This window comes from Lacerta agilis, chromosome 10 (genome assembly GCF_009819535.1).
Source record: "Lacerta agilis isolate rLacAgi1 chromosome 10, rLacAgi1.pri, whole genome shotgun sequence".
In the NCBI taxonomy this organism is placed as follows: Eukaryota; Metazoa; Chordata; class Lepidosauria; order Squamata; family Lacertidae; genus Lacerta; species Lacerta agilis.
In genome coordinates, this window is record NC_046321.1 from 27,365,741 (window position 1) to 27,386,768 (window position 21,028).

Sequence of the window (21,028 nt, forward strand, 5' to 3'; positions counted from 1 at the left end):
GCACTCTGAACCCATACATCACACCTAAATCAATACCCACAGTCATCACTTCCAGCAGACAATCCTAAGAATTTCAGTTTGGTTTGGATTCTAAGACCTTAGCGGTTTCCTAGTATCCTCCCCTCACCATCAATTCCTAGGGCTCCCTCAGAAGACTACTGTTCCTACGGGTCCCTGGGAAAATTATGAATCCTGGGAGTCCCAGGAAAAAAGAAACGGTTGAACAAGTTTAAGCCTATAGTGTGGATATACTCAGATACTGAAGTACAGAAAGTATTCTGTTTTGGGAAGGTCACATTTTATCACTAAGTAGCAAATGCTTGGGTTGTCTTCTGTAATATTTCCCTGCACACATCTTTAAGAGAAGAGTTATGGGACAACTTTAATAAATAAGTCTAAGGCAAGAGATGCAAAGGGAATAGAAATTGGGCGTTTTTGTAAATTCGAAGTTGCCAATTGTGTATCTCAGAGTCTAATGGGCTTCTTTGGAGGTTGCAAAATGAGTGCTGCGAGACCCACACCCTATCTAGATTTAATTTACAAATGCAGCCGTCTTCCATCCACTTTCTTAAATCAAGGATGAGAAAGTCCTCCAAATGTTGTTGACCTCCCAGTCAGCCCCAACGAGCACGGCTAATGGTAATGGATGATGGGACTTGGCATTCAACAACATCTGGAAAGCCACAGGTTCCCCATGCCTGCCACAAATGCTTATTAAAAACTAATGGAGAGAAAAGTAAACTGCACAGCAGCCCTTCAGAATCAAAGACCTGGGTCAAAGTCAACTAAACAGATATTTCCCCATCTTTATAGCTACCCAGCTAGATTATCATGGGGCACAATTCACTAGCATAAGTCTCATGGATAACAGGAGGTGTGGAAAACCCACCTTACTAAATTATGTTCAAGCAAAACTGCAGCCCTATACACCCAACAACATAGCAATTGCTCTGGCCCCAGATAAAAATAAAACAAGGCTAAGTATCCCAAACACTTATTAAAACCATTTATTTCTCCACAAAAATGATCAGGTTTCACCAACAGTGATGATGAGCACAATTCCTTGACTTTCTGAAGCACATTGCCTCCCAGGATGTCAACAGTGAAATGCTTTCTGTTTCTGCCGTCAGTTTGTCATTACGCCTGTCAGTCCACAAAAGATGTTGGCCGTCTCCGCTTCCCACGAGATATCACTGCCTTGACTTCCTTTCCTGAAAAATGGCAGCAATACCCCAAAGTCTAGTTTTCTTTGCTTGCTGTAAAGATCTCGCTGAGACGCAGTCTTTAATATCTTCACTGCTTTCTGGCGTCCCTTGCTACCGTTGCCCTCTGGTTCAGAGACCCCTTGAGACTATTGGTGACCACCAGCTCTGCAGATTTCAACTCATCAGCAAACGGCAGCAAACTTCCTTGAGAAATCTGTAGCTGGTAACGCGAAACCCATGTCGCCTTGTCATCAGCAGGAACACTTGCATGTAGCCACCACAGGGTAAGGGACTTGCCTCCAAGCACATTGCTGTGAGGACTTCCCAGGTCTCAGCATGTGGTCTTTCCTTGCCCAGCAGTGCCACGCTAGGAGTTTGATCTGGGTGACTTGGGCAGGCTGGCAAGTCATGCCAGGAGGCCAAGAACACCCAACGTGAGTCTGGTTGCAGTCCGTATGGCGTACCCAGCGTGGCCAGAAGATGGGTCCCATGTCCACCCAGGAAGAGGTCAGGCGGCAGGTAGCACTATCCGCAAGCCACTGATGGAAGCGGTGGAGGAGGGTTTTGCTCAGGCCAAGGGAGATTCCGTCCTCAACAGGCAGCAGCTTGGAAAGATCTAAACCCTTTGCCTGCTGCAGAAGCTTCTTCCTAAAGCGTGCTGCACGCTTGGCCAAGTCCTTGCTGAGGACACCCACTTCTTTTAGGCTTGTGTTGAGACCTTGGGGGTCCTTGAGAGACATCCAGAAGGGGTCATAGGAAGAGCCCAGTAGTTTCATCAGCCGTGTGGCACGCAGGAGCTTGGGCTTGGGTAAATAGTGGTTGTAGTCATCCGGGGAGAGGGAGAGACTGTAGGGCCTCGCCTGAGCACCCAGCTCGCTCCAGATGAAATGGACGTCGGGGTTGTGCTGCTCGCCGATCCTATCAGGAAGCAGGGAAGCCTCTCCGAGGGGAAAGTCTCTCTCCTGAGAGGAGGAAATTGCTCCGGTTCTCTGGCACCAGGGCTCCAGAAGCAGGAGACAGACGAACCAAGCTTTGACACCCATGTCTGCCACAGAGCCTTCAAGACTTGTGTGCCTCTCAGCTGCAACAAACAAAGTATGCGGGATGCGTCTCTCAATCCACCCCCTTTTTAAATCAGCAGATCCTTTTGACTAAGAACCTCCTAGCTTCCCTTTCTCCCAGTTACAGACTTTGATATCAGATTGCACTGCTGCTCCCAGACACAAACAATTATAAAGATGGGGGGGGGGACCCAAGAAGTGGGCTTTTTAAAATATGTTTTACCATGAGCAGAGGGCAATAATGAATAAATAGAGTGAGTGTCTATCCAGGCCCCATGCTTTTCTATGTTATGCTATTGTCTACCCTAGGCCTTCTCCAGATCATAGAATTGGAAGGGAACCAAATGGTCCTCTATTCCAGGCACGTCCAACAGGTAGATCGTGATCTACCGGTAGATCACTGGAGGTCTGTGGTAGATCACTGGTAGATCACCGGCTCCCCCCCAAAGAAGCTCAACAACTTTGGCTCCCCTAAAAAAGCTCAACATTTTTGCCCTGCACCCCCCAAAACATGGCTTTCCTCCTCTCGAAAAGAAGCTCAACAACTTCGACCTGAACCCCCAAAAAACAGGGCTCAACTACCTTGACTTGAATCCCCCAAAAGAGGGTAGATCACTGCCAGTTTTAAACTCTGTGAGTAGATCGCAGTCTCTTGGGAGTTGGCCACCCCTGCTCTATTCCAACCTCCTGCAATGCAGGAATCACAGTTAAAGAATCCCTGACAGATGACCATCCAACCTTTGTTTAATATCTCAAACGCAGCATCTTATTAAGAGTTCATCCTGGTTTGCCTGCACAAAGCTTACATGGAGGTTAAATTATGTCCAGTTCTTCTGGAGCATTTGTTCTGACTTGCTTGTGGGGAGATTATGTGGCAGTGAGCATTCATCCTGCAGCCATCCTGGCTTGCTATAATGTAGTCAATGATTTGGTCGTCACACAGTGCAATTCTCAGTCACTTCCCTAACTGCAAAACAATTTGTTTAACTGCGGGGTTGAAACCAAGGGCATTGTTTGGGGATGGTCCAAACCAGAGCAGCACATGTCTCTGTTTCCCACTTCCAGCTTCAAGCTCACATACACCACAGCTCTGGCCATTGTTGTTCTACCTAAAAGCCCAGGTGGCTGGGATAGCTCAATCATGTCATTTGCCTTGCCTTCCATTGCAGAGGATTGGGCTACTTCTAACCCTACAATTCTATGATTCTATGACTTAGCTGTAGCTGTTGCGATCTAGTTCGTTATTTGAGATGCTAATAAGGGCACTTCAGTGGCCAGATAAAACCATCACCTTAAGGAACCGGTTTGGCAGGTTCCACAGCTGCTTCAACTAGATTCCAATTCTTACTGGATATAGGATCACAGGCCTGGAAGGGATCCAAGGATATCATTCAAACTGACCTCCACAACTCTTAATAATAATGAAAATATAACTTACATAACCAATTACATAAAATATATGTTACCTAATTTCACCATAGCAGATACTTAGATGACAAACAAAGTTTTTGGCAGAAGATGAAATACAGCAGGAGGGGAATAGCGCTGCGTGTGACAAATACAGGGCAGAATGGAAAACAATGCCTTCTTACATCCCTAGGCTGGAGTCTTAAGTAGCTAGTAATGCCCTTGGTTGAAGCTTAGAACTGAGAAGAGTTTTCTGCATCTCCGAATTTTCAACTAAAACAAGTTTCCAGTAAACATTCTCCACCATCCCAGCTCCCAAGCATAATAAATTGCACTTCTCCAGCCCACTCAGGAAAGCTGGATTCCATTTAAACCTCTTGTGCAGGGCCAACCAAATACACTTTGCCACCTAAGGACACTTTTCTCTTTTCATGTACAAAAGCTGATCACATTGACAGCAGTTGGATCTTATTTTGAAGAAGAAGAAGAAGAAGAAGAAGAAGAAGAAGAAGAAGAGGAGGAGGAGTTTGGATTTGATATCCTGCTTTTCACTACCCGAAGGAGTCTCAAAGCGGCTAACATTCTCCTTTCCCTTCCTCCCCCACAACAAACACTCTGTGAGGTGAGTGGGGCTGAGAGACTTCAGAGAAGTGTGACTAGCCCAAGGTCACCCAGCAGCTGCATGTGGAGGAGCGGAGACACGAACCCAGTTCCCCAGATTACGAGTCTACCACTCTTAACCACCACACCACATTGGCTCACTGGCAATGGGAGCATACTCCATTCTGAGGGCAGCAGGCTTGCTTAGGTAGGACAAGTCAGACCACATGACACATGCAGCTGCTTCCATTCCCTGCCCTTCACCATTTGCTGCCTGAGGTGGTTGCCTCAAGACAGGGATGGCCCCGCTCCTGTATCATCTCAATAGAGCACTTTTTTGTGAGAAAGCAAGAGAGGAAGTCAACAGAAACACATGAACATTTGTAAGGCCTTCCATAAGCCTCTACTGGTATTGCCTGGCGAGATATAATTTTTCCAGTTTCCAGCATGATGAGGGAAAAAACATTCCTACTTTCATCCAAAATGTATTGATTTCTCCTAATCAGAAAAGCACATTGGGCAGTAAAAAATAGAGAGAAATCCTTCACTAGCAGTGCACACTGACAAGGCCAAATACCTCTAGATGCTCCTGTTTCCAAGGCAACAAAGCACTTACATTCAACAAGAGCTTGTGAACACCCCCCCCCCCCATTTTCGGCTTCATCAGTCAGTAACTCGGTGTGCAACTAAAATAGATATCTGTACTGTAGCTCACACATAATAGAAACATCAGCATCTTGTGCTAGAACATCCTTCCTCAAACTGCTGCTTTCCAGATGTTGATGGACTACAAGTCTCATCATCAGGGCCGTCTCGTCCATAGGGGCGGGTGGCATGCTGCGCCAGGGCACTGGGCCCCCCAGGGGCCCCCCCGTGAGCCCGCCAGCATACCGGGCGCCCCCCCAACCCGCCCCCACGGGCGGGCGGGCTGAAAGCCAGCCGCCCTCGCCTCCCGGAGCCCCAGCTGGAGTGCTGGAAGGGCGCGCAAAGTCCCGTGCCGCTCCAGCACCATGCCCCTCATTCCCCGCTCGCCCACCCCCCCTCCCGAGGGGAGGGAGGGAGGCGGGCGGAGAGGCGGCATGCCTGGGGCGCCGAGGGATCACTGCGCCACGGCGGCCGATCCCTCTAAGACTGCCCTGCTCATCATCACTGGCTGTTGGTCATGCTGGCTAGGGCTGGTGGGAGCTGGAATACAACATCATCTGGTGGGGCCACAGCATGAAGAAGGCTGGGTTAGAGCAACAGGGGGTCCCTTGGTCAGGGGTAAAGTATGTGGGACAGTCTGCAGTCAGCCATTGAGTGGGTGATGCCTTATGGATCCTGTCTCACAACAGGTTTGGTTCACTTTGAGAATCTCACTTGAAAAAGCTCCTTCCATGTGTCCCATTGCCCTTAATCACCAGCACCAGAAATGATCAGACAGAATCATGTCCGTAGGGATTAGCAACTGTGTTTACTCAGCAATCATGCATCATTTCTGGTGTCCTAAGCAGCCTATGATAAATGATCCAGACTATGAGCTCAACAACAAAATCCAAGGATGTCTGTTACGTTGGCCCGGAACATTTCTTCCTGCCAGCGTCTTCCCTCCTTATCTGGGTCTGAGCCTTAGAGGCTGCCACCTCACTGGAAGCTCATGTAACTTGAGCCCAGCCACGAGAATGTCTAATTCCCCCAGTGGTCCAAGAAACCTCCACAGCAAATCATCCTTTAAAAAAGTATCTCTTACACAGTCATACCCTTAGACCTACTCACATGATGCTTCTGTAAGTCAGCTGGCTGCGTGGCTGGGTCACACCAGCAGATAAGCTACCTGCAGCACAAGGTGAAGTGGAAAAACAAATATTGTAATAATAAAATGTATTAAGTAAATCAAGCATTGGGAAGCCGTGGCTCTCTGAATATGTTTGGGCTACACAACTCACACCATCTCTGACCATTGGCAATGTTGGCTGGGTCTAATGACATCTGGAGGGCTACAGGTTCCCCACTCCAGAACTAAATAACGGACTTAGCTTCATTGCTACATCTGTTTCTCCGCACTGCCACCACAAGTCTAAATGTGACTATCTGCTATGTTGAGCTAAGAGGGTTTCACAATATGCAGTGGAATTCACCTATCCCATTTCTTTTAATCCCACAGAAATACTGTACATTGGATCGTCTAGATTCTCTCCAGTTAAAAGTTGGAAAAACATTGACATTAAGATATCAGAGAAGAGGTGTTGGTAAAGGCTGGTAGTAAAGCGGGGATAAGGAATCTGTGGCGCTCTACATCAGGCATCCCCAAACCAGGCCCTCCAGATGTTTTGGGACTGCAACTCCCATCATCCCTAGCTAACAGAACCAGTGGTCAGGGATGCTGGGAATTGTAGTCCCAAAACATCTGGAGGGCTGAGTTTCAGGATGCCTGGTCTAGATGTTGGGCTACAACTCCCATTATTTTTGACCACTGGCCAAACTAGCTGGGGGGGGTTATGAAAGAGAGCACAGCAACATCTGGAGGGCTTGGGGTGTAAGAAGGCAGTGGGTTCTGTATTGACCTGTCCTCATTACAATCAGCTCTGTTTCCATTCTGCTGCAGTTTTGTTTCCTCCAATACTACATTTGCCCCGCCGTCTGCCTTCCTGTTATGCAGCTAACCTACATTTCAAGCGAAGGAAACAACCAAAAGGCAATTACCACTTTCTGTAGATTAAAAAAAAAAAGAACAATGTGAATATTGATCCTATTCGCTTGACTGATTTCTGCTCCTGGCCACAGATGAATAAGGTCAGGAAACATATTCCAGGGTCAATCCAAGTAGCCAAGTCTAAAGTCCAGCAGTCAGGATACAGTCCAGAGTCAAACCCAAAGCACAGTCCCATAGCATTCCAGGAGCATCCAAGCCACAGTCCACCAACCTGGGCAGTTGAGCAGACACAGCCCCTCAGCTCTGCTTCCCTTTTATACTTTGCCTGCTGATTGCAGCATCTGGGCTTGACCCTCACTGCTCCAAGTCTCCTCCAGCTGAGGAATCACACACCTCCTTTCAGAGCTAGCAAGTCCCACCTGGTCAGCTTGGGAGCTGGGCTGTGGGCCCTTGCCTGCCTCAGCCCCCTGGAGCGCCCCTCCCGCTGCTCCCTATGCCTCAGAGCCTGCTGTGTTCATGAAGAGAGGGGCCTCTCTGGTTCTGGTGATGGGTCCTGCTGCTCTGGTTCCTGTGTGCTGATCCCCATCTCCTCACTATGCTCCGTTACCCTGTGAGTATTTCTTTCTCCACCCCCTGCTTGCCCCAGTGTGTCCCAGTCCTTGCTGGGATCTTCTTCCTCCTCCCCGGTGTCCTGCCAGTTCATAACAGCAGTAAATGGATATCTGATACCATTTTGATGCAGTATGGTAAGGTTTTAATATCCTTAACTTTACAGTGATAATGGAAAAACTACCCCTGATCCTTCTTTGGGGACAATTTGTTTTAGTGGGTTTTTTTTTTTACCCCATAGAGAGTTGATATGTTGCTATTTGTATAACACTATATTGCTTAATAAAAGGGACCCAGGTGGTGCTGTGGGTTAAACCACAGAGTCTAGGGCTTGCTGATTAGAAGGTTGGCGGTTTGAATCCCTGCCACGGGGTGAGCTCCCGTTGCTCGGTCCCAGCTCCTGCCCACCTAGCAGTTCGAAAGCATGTCAAAGTGCAAGTAGATAAATAGGGACCACTCCAGCGTGAAGGTAAACGGCGTTTCTGTGTGCTGCTTTGGTTCGCCAGAAGCGGCTTAGTCATGCTGGCCACATGACCCGGAAACTGTCTGCAGACAAACGCCGGCTCCCTCGGCCTATAGAGTGAGATGAGCACCGCAACCCCAGAGTCGGACACGACTGGACCTGATGGTCAGGGGTCCCTTTACCTTTTATATTGCTTAATGCTGCTCTATTTTTGTAGACCAGATGCTTGCTGGTTGGCAAGGGATTAGCAGTGTTATCTTTGTGGATAATTGGAAGGTTTGAGAGTGAGGCTTGTATATGAAGCATTGCTAAGGGTGTGTTTAGGAGACGTTAGGGGGCAGGGGTATGGGCATAGCTGCTACTTCACTTATTTTGCCAGTGTGGTGTAGTGGTTAAGACGGTAGACTCGTAATCTGGTGAACCGGGTTCGTGTCTCCACTCCTACACATGCAGCTGCTAGGTGACCTTGGGCTAGTCACACTTCTTTGAAGTCTCTCAGCCTCACTCACCGCACAGAGTGTTTGTTGTGGGGGAGGAAGGGAAAGGAGAATGTTAGCCGCTTTGAGACTCCTTCAGGTAGTGATAAAGCGGGATATCAAATCCAAACTCCTCCTCCTCCTCCTTCTGTTTACTTGTTAATCAGTCTGCTACTTTCACAAGCTCCATGCATTCTGCACTTGTTAACAAATCAATCTTTTAGTGTGACAGCTCCTACACTATGGAACTCCCTGCCTATTGACATCAGGCAGGTGCCTTCACCAAACAGTAATATTTTCAGCATCTACTAAAAAAAAATATTTCAGCAAGCTTACCCAGACATGCAAGTACTTTAATCTGAAAATTTAAGCTTATTGTGTATACTTTAAATCTGTTGATTTTATTTATGTTTTGATTCTTAAACTTGTTTTTTTACTTTTATGGACAGTTTGAATGTATTTTTTTAGCAGTCTTGTAAACTGCTTAGAGGTTTGATTTGCAATTAAGTGGCATACAGATGCTGTGAAATAAAATGTAGAGAAATATGTCCCCATCTGCTACCCGCTGTCATGAGCAAGTTTTGCAAGTCGCTGAGCCGTGCAGCACATCTTTGAGCACGAGTACATTGCAGTGCAACAAGGAGAACTGTGTTTAAAAACCCTGCTGCAGACTTGCAGCATAATTTTTATTGGCCTACTTTTCATTTCAGCACCTTAGCTTTAAAGTGGGAATATTGATGTGTTCAATCTGTGGAAAGCGAAGCGCCGTAACTGGATGAGGCCTAGTTCGAAGCTGTGCGCCACCTAGTCCCAGATGGCTGGAAGTTAGCAGTGTCTCTTGTTAATAGTGATGGCGAGGAAAGCCTTTTGCCCTCGGAGGAGTATGTTTCTCTCCAGTCACCCTACAAATGTACATGCGTATGTATGTGCAGCATACAAACAAAGAGAGCTCACAATATGAGAGAGACAAGACCTTTCTGGACACAGGGTGCGATGTGGCCCAAACTAAACACTCTTAGGTTGCCATGCCTACTTTTCACCATACATTTCCATGGAAGCATTAAGAATGTGCTTAACCTACCCATCTTGCAGTTAATGGGACTTCATAGTATTGATCGTTGGCTGACTCATGCCCATCAGCTTTTGCTACGGTATAAGTGCACAAATTGCTTAATTACAAGGAGAGATCTGGGCATCTTTCCTCAAGCTATTACATGTCACATTTCCCCAGCATTAAAAATGTGTTTTTTGGGGTGGGAGTGGAGTGTCCCTGGGAAAATGTGATCTGTTTCACTGGGTAGCAAATGCACTGCTCTCTTCTCCTTGATGTGTAGACTGGGATCTAATACCCGTTCCCTTTTTAAAATGAAAGTGCCAGGAGCTTAATCTGGGACCTTTTGCATACAAAATGTTTGCTCTACCATTGTAGAAGTCGGCCTTTGCCAAGCTGGTGCCCTCCAGGTGTTCCAGACTACACATTTCATAATCTGGTAACGGGCCCTTCAGGATTTATGCCAGCCTTTGCCAAGCTAGTGCGTTCCAGATGTTTTAGATTATGACTTCCATCAGCACCTGGATCCAGTGAGCCTGGCAGAAACGAAACACAATGGTCAGGCTCATGTAGGCTGTGAGAAAAGCTCTGGGAAAGCCTTTGTGCGGTGATGCTAAGTCCAAGGGGAGCCAGTGGCTTTCAATGCCACGTGCAGAAGCATGGCACACCCCAAGAAGTACTCAGAAACGTAGATGTCCCCAGTGCCTGCTAGCAGCCTGATCCTTGGCATGCCTGCATTTTTTGTACAGCTTTGGAGGGAAGGAGGGGACAGAACATGCTCTTTCCCCATTGGCTATCAAGATGGTTTTGTAAATACGTTCTTTGGCTGTAGCTGCAAAAGTGATATTGCCACTTAAAAGCCGGAGGTAAAATATGCAGCGCTCGTAGAGAGGGTGTGGAGGGCAACCCATGATATATGTATATATATTCGCATCTTCATGCCTGTGGATCCCTGAAGAATAGAACCAGCTGTGTCAGGAAAGGAGGCTAGCAGAGAGATCAGATAGATAGATAGATAGATAGGCAGGCAGGCAGGCAGGCAGATAAAATAGATTAGATAGGTAGATAAGCAGATAGAGATTTAGATTAGGAAGATAAGTAGGTAGATAGGACAGCTAGATAGTACTGGAGAAGTAGATCTGGCCATAGGAGGGTTAACACCCAACCAAACCTCAAGGAAAGAAAAAAAAAGGATCAATGGGCTTGGCACAGCAAGAGCAGGAGAGGGGGAGCAGAGATCTAGAGAGAGACATCAAGGGAGGAGAGAGAGACAAAAAGAAGAAAGCAGATGCAGCAAGGTGGATGCACTGAGAAGTAGCTAGAAGAAGAGGCACAGGGAAGACCTACTGAGCACCTCAACTTGCAGAGTCCCCTCTGGGCAGTTTCTTTTCCCTTGGCACTGGAGATGTAGATCTGCTTTCTCCTTGGCACTGGAGAGAAGCAGGGCAAGGGCTTCTTCGTGTTTCCCAAGCATTGGTGCCAGATCGTGAAGACTCGAAGGAGGCCAGGAGGATCTCGCCTCTTTCCTAACAAGTGAGTACACAGCTTTTGAGAAGTAAAACAAAAATTAGAAATGGCATAGCATGGCATCGAAACAAGAGGAGGGTTCCCTGTCTCCCCCCAATGTGGCTCAAAGGGAGTTTTTCAGGAGGGGTGTGTGTGTGGAGTTCCTCCTAGAGTGGTCAAATTCACTAGGCAAGGCTCCTGCCTGCTTTTAATCACTGTACCAAAGGGAGAATTTCAGCAGATGCTGCTTCACTCTCTTGTATTCTTCAGAGGCAGGGAAGTAAGAGATCGGAAAGGGCTGCTTCTTTATTCCAGCTCAGAGACAGTTGCGTTCAGTGTGAGGCAGATGGGCTGGAATGGGAACCAGGGGAGAAATGACACCTTCCACGATGGGACAGGTGAACAGTCAAGAATCTAAGCATCTTCTCTTTGGACAAGCGATGAACAGCCATGGATATGTTATGGCTTTACTTTAATGATGTATTTAAATGTTGGGTGTTCTATAGCTATATTGTAGCTTCTGTTTTATAAGCTCTGCCATATGATTTTTAAATACTGTATATAGTTTCTTCATTGTGATACTTGGTTTACAAAGGCTGTTATGTACGCAACCCTTTGCAATAAGGAAATGACTATGCTTTTAAAGAAAGAATGATATTGTGGAGAGAACGAGTGCAGTCTGGAAGCAAGCGGGGGGGGGGCCCTCAAGAGAATTATGGGAAGGAGGGGCAAAGGCAGAAACCTTGCTCACACAGCAATCTTTCTGGTATACATGCGGAAAGGCTTAAAGGCTAAAAAGGCAAATCACAGTTGAAACAAAACAGCATTCTTCCTTCTGTAGCAATGATCTGTCCTTTTCCCTCTACCCACTCTCAGTTTTGTAGAGGTTGCTAATGTTTTATATTTTAATTATTAGTGTAGCTGATGCATGACATAAACACTACAGTAGAAATTAAAAGCCGTGTTCAATGTTAATCTTAAGCATGCTATAAAACCATGTGATTTCCACCCAACCCCAGCTCTTTGTGATTCTCCCCCACCCTCCCAAATTCCGAAAATGGCACCTTAACATTGCAAAGTATTTCTGATTCTGAATCCACTACTAAAGCATATGTGATTTTATTGGCTACTCGGATGGATCAAACTTCACATCTCCAAGCTGTGTGTTTTCAATTGAAGAAAGCTACTCAACCCAGCTAGGGACAGGGCACCCATTTGTGTGCAATCCCACATTTGCAAGGCAACAAATGGGGTGGTTGGACTCGTTTTGCCACAAGCAGCACCTGGAATATTGCATGCCACCATAAACCACTTACATGTGGGTTGATTGGTAGCGTTCAAAAAATTTGCTTCTGCTTGCAGCAAATAAAATTATTCATTCAACATTGTTCCTTCCAGGTGTTTTGGACTAGAATTCCCATCAGCCCCTGCTGGCACGGGGTGCAGCTTTAGTCCAAAAACTAATCTAGAGTGAGTGATTTATTACCACAGTCTAATGATGCTAAGTTTGGAGATAGATTATCACTTTTTGTTTTTTGTTTATTATTTATTAATTTCATATCCTGCCCAGGACAGCAAACAATAGGGGTAGGGAGAGTAAAAATATATTTAAAAGAATTCCAATACAGAGGCAGACTGGGAAGGATTTCAACTTAAAAAGCTTGCTGAAAAACGAAGGTCTATAGGCATCAAAAAGACAATAGAAATGGTGCCAATCTAGTTTTCTATTGCAAATATTAATATTGTGCAGCTTGAAGCAATAGGGTGAATAAAAACTGTTGGAATAAAAATTGTTCAGACCCAAAATATGGTTTTAAAGCTTTACTAACAGAACTTTGTTCAAACAGTCACAAAAAACAAATAATGACACATCCAAATTGTTAAATAAAATCATGTGCTCAGCTTCTTACAAATATGAAATACTATTTATAATCAGAGTTGACGCACAGAGCTCCATCTCTCCCACATCCATTAACCTGGAGGCTGTTTTCTTTCCAGGGGAGACATTAGAACACCTCTGTCTTCACCTTTGGCTTGAGAACACAAACTCCCTCAAAATGGTGATTTGTAACTGAATAAACCTCCCATGTGAGGTTAAACACTACGTGAGAGAGCAGCAGAGATACATCCTAAGTTAATGATCAACCTATTGCTCAGAAAGTTCTTCATTGGAATTTTCCCAATGTTCCCTTTAGCAATACATATTCGGAGTCATTTTCCATTTCAACGTACAATTAAGCAATTCTACTTAACATATTCAAAAGGAAGGAATTCCAAAGGGTAGGTGCTACCATGCTGAAGTCCCAATAGGAATTGTGTGGGATAGTTCTCCTGATAAGATGGTATCTGCAGGAGGCTTCCTGTTTTCAGTGCACCAGGAACGTAGTCCCCCAACACTCTGGGAGCAAGACAGACCAAGATAATCAGACAATGATGGGGGGATTTCATTATCTGCATTCCTCTTTGGTTGGAAGAGGAACCAGGCTCTCATTGCAGTTTGCCTGGCAGTCTGGCACTCACTTCCCCATGGAATGTGAGGGCAGGCAAAGGCACTAGGTGCACGGAGCACTCTGGCTGCCATGACTCCTGCCCCACCAATCCCATTCCTGGAAGCACAGGTTATCCTGCAGGAATTCAGCAGGTTCAGATTTCCTGGATGAAGATACAGTCTGCAGATGGGGAAAGTTACATCTGTTCAACATGCCACTGTTAAAAGCGCAGAGGGAGGAAATACAACTTTAATAGAGATACTACAACTCCAGTCTATGATTAATCAAAAAGCAATGCCCTCCCTTTTCACCACCATTCCCTTTAAATATTTTCAGCTTTTTCCAGGCTGGTTGCAGCAGCTGAGTCCTGTCAAACAAAGGTGGGCATTTTAATTCACCAAAACAAGAAGCTTAAGAGCTTTGGGGATATAATGAACTAAAGAGGGTCAAGTGGTGCTTGGCAGAGGCTTTCTCCACGATGGACTGGCGGTCAGGGTTAAGGCTTGTGCCTGCTGAAGGAGAAAGGGGTCTTGAACCCAGACACCCAGAGTGACCAAAAGTTAATCTGGACTCATGCCAATGTAATCTGAGCCATTTACATTACAGAGGAGCTTTACAGATCCTGATGTCACTGTTGAATTAACTTGTTTCATGCTAGTACCCAACAGAGTCTGATAAGTGCTAGTTGCCAGCCACAACCCATTCCTGAATATTCCATTTAATGCACTTTTGAATGCTCAGAATTTGACCAATCCAGGCTAATGGGCAAGTAAGGAACTGGGAACCAACTCTGTTATCTTACCCTCACTGGACTTGCATTGGTGTTCGTGTGTGAGGGGACGTTGGTTGTGTTTGATGCATCATGATCTAATGTAATTTTTCCTGCTTATTGGAGCTGTGGCTGGCATATGGATTCAGTTCTCAAGACACCATACAGAAGTGCTTAGGCAGAATAATAGTAGACTCTTCACTTGAGAATGGTACATTAAGGCTTGAATCTATTGTGTCTAAAATATGCTCAGATTGACCATCAGTGCATGTGTTCTAAAATGGCTATTTGTGCAAGATTTGGTTGATAAAGAGATTCTTAGGAGTGAATCGCATACCCGATATATAAATTATCATATGAATGACAGAAGTCTTTTGATACCTCTTATTATGTTCTATGAAGAAAGTACAAGACCCTTATAATTTTCGCAATTCAGGCTGTATTAAGTTAATAGCATCAACTGATAATGGCCTCCCATTCTTGAAATTCTGAAAACTTTTGGCAATTAGCTTTGGGAATTTTAGTCCTTAATGTGAGTGGTCTATTTGCCATGTAACTGCCAGGGTCTGGAAGAACCATTTTAAGGCCATCTTTAACCACCATCAAAAGGTTCCTATAAAATGGTTCCTATAACTTGCACCTATATCTGCCTCCTGGTATTCCTGAATGAGCAATCAACACGTCCAAATGATATATGAAACAACATCAACCTCTTGGTTGGCTACTCTTTTCTCACTTATTGATAAGTCTGGACTATTTCCCTACTTATTAATAAAATGTGACTGAAAGCAATCTTGTGTGTGTGTGTGGTACAATTTTATGATAGTATGATGCTGTCTTTATGAGTGTGAGTTTGTGTGTGCGCGCACGCACATGAGAGAAGAATGGAATTATGTGTATGTTTGCTGTGTGTGTACTGGTGAAGAAGGTAGAGCTGGAGGAGTCAATATCCTGAGCAGGGATAAATTGGGATACAAGAGACAATGGAAGACAAGGCCCTGGAGAGCTTTGAAGGGACAAGAAGCGTGTGCAGGATCCGGGAGTGGACAGGAAACCAGTGCAGGGATCTGAGGCAGGGCTTGTCCCATGATTTCCTGCTTTTACCTCTGTTCATTTCATCTCTTCCTATTTCGCCAGGCCCCTTTCTCTCCGATGGGGAGATGCCAGACAGCTGGAATACATCTTCAGACAGCGTAGAAGCACGAACTGCAGGCATTATTGTGCCGGTGGTCTTCTCCCTCATCTTCTTCGTGGGCACAGTAGGGAACGGCTTGGTGCTGGCTGTGCTGCTGCGCAATGGACAGGTGAAATACAACACCACCAACCTGTTCATCCTTAACCTGGCGGTGGCGGACCTGTGCTTCATTGTCTTCTGTGTCCCCTTCCAGGCCACCATCTACACGCTGGATGGATGGCTCTTTGGTGCCTTTGCCTGCAAGGCAGTGCACTTTCTCATCTACCTCACCATGTATGCCAGCAGTTTCACCCTGGCAGCCGTCTCTGTGGACAGGTAAATACAAACACTCCTTCTCTATGGCATGTCTTCCTCTCCATATTGCATGATCAATGGAAGGATCCAACTTCTTCCATAAGGAGTAGAGGACAAAGGACGTTGCTCCTTTGAATACCTTTCAGGGATGGGAGAGAAATTTGATCCACTTTGGATTTAAAGGTGAACCTACCAAATTTGCGCTTGGGAACAGAAACACAGCTCTGTTTCCAAAGTCACACTTTTCTGAATTTTGCAGTCAGTTTTCCAGCGTACAAAGTTGCATATACTAAAGTAAAGTGTGTATTAAAATGCACACATCACCAAAGATAGCATAAAAAATGCATTGTATTAGGGAAGATTGGTTATAAGAAAAGATTGCATAGAAAAATATTTATAGCAAGAGAAATTTTCACTAAAATGCTGATGAATTTTCATGATGTTTTAAAATAAATAAATGAATCTTCAATTGCTGCAAAATGTGGAGAGCTAAATTTAAGACTGGAAAAATGAAAGATCCTTCCAAACCTGCTCCACATACATTTTCTCAGTACCCTTCTCAAGTTTTCTCCATTCCTTTGTGCTTAGCAACCTAATCCCACTTAGCACCTCTTGCTGTTTCTGCATAAGGGGCAACTTAATAAATTCGTGCCTGAACATGCAATCTCCCAGTTCACTTGGATTTTTGGCATTCCTCAGGCATATGTGTTTCTGCACTCAGTTTTCTGTATTGAAGGAGGAAGGAAACACATTGCACACATATGAAAATCTTTGTGAATTATGGAAGGTCTGCCTAGATCTGCATAAGTTGTTGTGGGCCCCAATTTGGAGTTTTCGTTGGCAGTTTAAGCTTGAGGAGTTTTGGAAAGAGCCTAGAAAATAACTCTGTTGGCTTGTCACCAAGGTCACATCCTCACCAGGCATTTAAAGCACATAGCTTCCCTCAAAGAATCATGGGAACTGTAGTTTACCCCCTCACAGAGCTACAATTCCCAACACTCAATAAACAACACTTCCCAGGATTCTTTGGGGGAAGCCATGTGCTTTTTCAACATATGCTATGGCTGTGACCCGAGATAATATGTGGAAATGAGAATAAGGAGGTGAGGCACTGAAGGAAAGGGAAGGTGATGTTTGTGGGTCTTCTCAAAATTTATTGTGTTCGAGAAACTAACTCCCCTACCCCACAACCACTCTCCTTCCAGGTATCTGGCTATCCGTTACCCCCTGAAATCCCGGGATCTCCGGACCTCTCGCAATGCAGCTCTTGCCATTGTAATGATCTGGATGCTGTCGCTGCTTTTTGCAGGGCCGTATATCAGCTACTACCAAATAGTCCACTACCAGGAGGTGCCCATCTGTGTCCCTATCTGGGAGGACCAGCGCCGCAAGATCTTGGACATCCTCACCTTCGTATTTGGCTATGTCCTCCCAGTCTTTGTTGTCAGCCTGGCTTATGCTAGGACCATTAAGTTCTTGTGGACTGCTGTAGATCCCATTGAGAGGATCTCGGAGTCCCGTAAAGCAAAGCGGAGGGTCACCAAGATGATTATTGCGGTGGCCGTCCTCTTCTGCCTGTGCTGGCTGCCCCATCACCTAGTGATCTTGTGCTTCTGGTTTGGCTATTTCCCCTTTAACCGGGCCACCTATGCCTGCCGCTTGGCTTCCCATTGCCTGTCCTACGCCAATTCTTGCCTCAACCCAATTGTCTACGCTCTCATCTCCAAGCACTTCCGCAAGAGATTCAAGCAGGTCTTCACCTGCCTCCTCATCCAGGACAAGAACAAGAAGAAACGAGCAGGCAACAAGGTCCACGTAGCCAATGTCAACAATGGTCTAGCCAACCATACGGCAGGCTTCTGTGGAGGGAACACTGAGGTAACCCAACTCCATGAGGAAAATATCCGATGCTACCAGGGCCTGTTGCTGAAAGAAACTGAAGGGGGTGTGCCTGAGGCATGGTCTCATCAGTTAGAAGACACGGCCATCTCGGATCAGAGAGAGCTAATGAATGGAGAAGGTTCTGGGGCAACTGACAACAATCAACTGGCTGTGACAACACACGAGGGACTGTAACCTACTCATTATCCATGGCAGATTATTTAAATGGAGGGCAGTGCCTCTTAGCATCACAGTCCTATCGCCATGAGCATCAGATGTGGAATGGGTTGGTTCTAGTTGGCTTTTCTCAAAACACACAAACTACCCAGAATTTCTCAGTGAGAATGTCAACGTTTCCCAGCTGAGACTGCATTTTAATGGTTCCTTTTACACCCTGCCCTTGGGTAATGGCTACAAAAACTATTAATGAAGCCACCAAATGGTTGTAGAAATAAGGGGTGCATAGAGATGTACCCAGCAGTGAAGGGATGGTCAGTTGGGTCGGAGAATTTGTTAATGTCTCTTGACAAGAGTGGGTGGTCCCAGACCACCTAATGGTGGCGGTGGTAAAACATGAAAAAGCCATCCCTAGATCTGGAAGATCTATCTGAATAATTACAAACTGGTGGCAAACAACCTCTTTCTTGGCAAAGTTCTTCAGCAGGTAGTTGCTGACCAGACCCGGGCATGCTTGGATGAGACTGCTTTTCTGGATCCAATTCAGTCAGGTTTCAGGCACTGAAACAACATTGGGCACCCTTTATGATTACCTTTCTCAGGAGAGAGATGGGAGAAGGGTGATGCTGTTGTTCTCCTTGAACTCTGGTTTGCCTTTGATACCATTGAGCATGGTATCCTTCTGGAATGTGGGTGTCACTGTTTTGCAGCAGTTCCTCTCCTGTTTGGGTGGTCCACTCTGAAAAGTGATGCTTAGAATTATTGTTCAGTCCTGTAGGCTTTCACAGGGATTGATCATAACTCCCCATGGATTTACTGAATCAGTGCCTGACTGCAGTAAACAACTAGATGAGGGAAAACAACTGAAACTCAATCCAGCTAAGTCAGAGATGTTGCTACTAGGTGGTTCCTTGGTCCAGTTAGGTGATGTGCAACTGGTTCTCCCCACTGTATAATCAGATGCACAGATTGGGGATACTCCTTGTTCCACTGCTGTCACCAGAGATGCAAATGGCCTTCTTCAGCTGTACCTGTTGGCCCAGCTATGACCTATCTGGATTGGGATAACCTGGTGTCAACAGGCTATGCCCTAGTACAGGTATGCTTATGCATGGATTACTGCAATGCATTGTATGTGGAGCTGCCTTTGACAAATGATTTGGGGAAACTGCAGCTGGTGCAAAATTCAGCAGCCAGTTCATGGGTGGGGACCAGGTGCTTTGAACATGTAACACCAATTCTGGCTTGATTACAGAGGCTACCAATGTGTTTCTTGGTCCAATTCAAAGTGCTGATTCTGACTTGTAAAGCCTTATACAGATTGGGATCCCATTTTCTACAAGACCCCTCTTCCCATATTAGCCTGACCAGAGCCTGAGGTCATCATCAGAGGCCTTATTCTGTGTTCCCCTTCTGGCAGATGTCCAGAAACTGGTAAGAACAGGTCTTCTCAGTACTGCCCCTCAAATCTGTGAGGTGCTTTCCCTAGAGAGGCTTGCCTGGAATCAACACCAATATATTTCATTGCCAGATGAAGGTGTCTTTCTTCTCCTGGGCAGTATTAATTCCTGCAGCAGTTGATGGTATTTTAGCTAGTTAATTCTTCGGTGGTCAGCCTTACATTGGGGAGCATGGAGTGGGGGGGATTTGTTATTTTGGGGTGGTTGATGTTGTTGAGGAACGTCAACACTTTTTGATGTTGCTACAAGTATTATAACTGGTTTTAAACACTTTTGTACCGTGTGCTGCTATTTTTGTAAGTTGCTTTTGAGATGTTCTGTGGAAAGTGACTGATAAATTCAATAAATAATGATAATAAAAACAAAAAATACCTGGAAACAGAAGTGGCTGTTGGAGTTTTTGTTTGTTTGGTTAGCCCCCTCCTGCCCTGATACATGTAGTACATCCTGTGGATTGCTGCTTCCTCTTCTCCCCACCACCTCCATCTTCAGACATGTCTACTTTGTTTCCTCCCCTCCCCACAAGAGACCACATACCTATTGAACCAAACATTTGTTCAGTGCTTTTATTTTATATTTTTAAAGGCTTTCTACACTGTTTTTAAACACCAGGCTTGTGCTGTTCTGAGAAGTGAGGAAGTTGGTTTTCAGAGTAACATGGGGGACTGCTGATAGCACAAATCTTGCTCCTGCTGAAAGCCAGAATACAGACCCAAAACAAAATGTCGCTGCATGTGTCCTCTGATCCCTGACAGAAATATGCCTACTGTGGTCTCCATATGCCCCTTTTCTTGTGCATTTGTGATTATTTGTGCTCCTGAGAGAATCAAGGGGGTTATATGCGATCCCGCTGTCCGACTGTTTACACTTGCAGAAGTTTTGAGGTGGGCATACTGCTTCATTTCCAAATGATTTGGGTCCCAGAGTTTCCTGCTGAAATCCTGTAACTTTTCATACTGCAAACATTCTGGGTTTGTGTGTCCTGCTTTTGCAGCACTATAGTGTAGGAATGTAAGGTTGGCAAGAATGCAATAACATGGGGAAAGCATCACCGAAGAACTATGAAAGCAGAATGATGGATGGATGGTCCAGTATAAACCTGTTATCTCACCAGTGATGCATTGCAGCCTGCGAGAAAGACACCAATCAGGAGGGACCCAGAGGTACTGAAGGGCTCAGGCTCAGAACTTGAACATTTGAGGGGGGCAAGGAGAAATTTCCGGGGAACAGGAAAGGAAAGTGTCTTCCCCACCCTTGCTTCTCTCTGTGTGTGCATGTACCATGCTGAGCAGGTTTGCTTGGGAGTAGAGTCTTTCATCAGTTTCAGTAGTATGCACTTAGATGGAGGGCACAAGGAGAAGGGGACGACAGAGGATGAGATGGTTGGACAGTGTTCTTGAAGCGACTAGCATGAGTTTGGCCAAACTGCAGGAGGCAGTGAAAGATAGGTGTGCTTGGCGTGCTCTGGTCCATGGGGTCACGAAGAGTCGGACACAACTGAACGACTGAACAACATCAACAAAACAACAGTATGCACTTAGGTAAGCATGCTTGGAATCATGCTTTGGGTTCAGATCAATGCAGCTGGCTTCCAAGTAGACATGGTTAGAATAAGATTGGTAGATCATGGGAAAGCTGTGGTCACAGCGTATCTTGACTTTCAACAAAGTCTCCCATGCTATTCTTGTGGGTTGAACGAGGTAACTGTTAAGTGGATTTGTAGCTGGTTGACTTACCGAACCCAAAGAGTACT

The 21,028-nt window shown here is 45.7% G+C and overlaps 2 protein-coding genes across 3 annotated transcripts; one reads left to right on the forward strand and one right to left on the reverse strand.

Moving 5' to 3' along the window:
* Nucleotides 1-1,443: 1,443 nt before the first annotated feature.
* LOC117054174 (noggin-like) lies at nucleotides 1,444-2,315 on the reverse strand. The gene has a single exon (XM_033162710.1). It carries the CDS (start codon nucleotides 2,246-2,248, stop codon nucleotides 1,457-1,459), a length of 792 nt encoding a protein of 263 aa, XP_033018601.1. The 5' UTR covers nucleotides 2,249-2,315; the 3' UTR covers nucleotides 1,444-1,456.
* Nucleotides 2,316-10,940: 8,625 nt separating this feature from the next.
* On the forward strand, nucleotides 10,941-18,172 carry GALR3 (galanin receptor 3). Of its 2 annotated transcripts, XM_033163198.1 has the most exons (4): nucleotides 10,941-11,037; nucleotides 15,406-15,572; nucleotides 15,657-15,778; nucleotides 16,963-18,172. In XM_033163198.1, the coding sequence occupies exons 2-4, from the start codon at nucleotides 15,429-15,431 to the stop codon at nucleotides 17,831-17,833; spliced, it is 1,137 nt and encodes a 378-aa protein (XP_033019089.1). In that variant the 5' UTR covers nucleotides 10,941-11,037; nucleotides 15,406-15,428; the 3' UTR covers nucleotides 17,834-18,172. The 2 variants fall into 2 exon arrangements, with proteins under 2 accessions (XP_033019089.1, XP_033019088.1); XM_033163197.1 differs by having other exon boundaries at nucleotides 15,406-15,778.
* The last annotated feature ends 2,856 nt before the right edge of the window (nucleotides 18,173-21,028 follow it).

Excerpts from the sequence above, each read along its gene's own strand:
- GALR3 (XM_033163197.1), top strand. The coding sequence starts at position 15,429 with ATGCCAGACAGCTGGAATACATCTTCAGACAGCGTAGAAGCACGAACT. Across the intron at positions 15,779-16,962 it reads GCAGCCGTCTCTGTGGACAG|GTATCTGGCTATCCGTTACC; the intron begins GTAAATACAAAC and ends CTCTCCTTCCAG.
- LOC117054174 (XM_033162710.1), bottom strand. The coding sequence starts at position 2,248 with ATGGGTGTCAAAGCTTGGTTCGTCTGTCTCCTGCTTCTGGAGCCCTGG.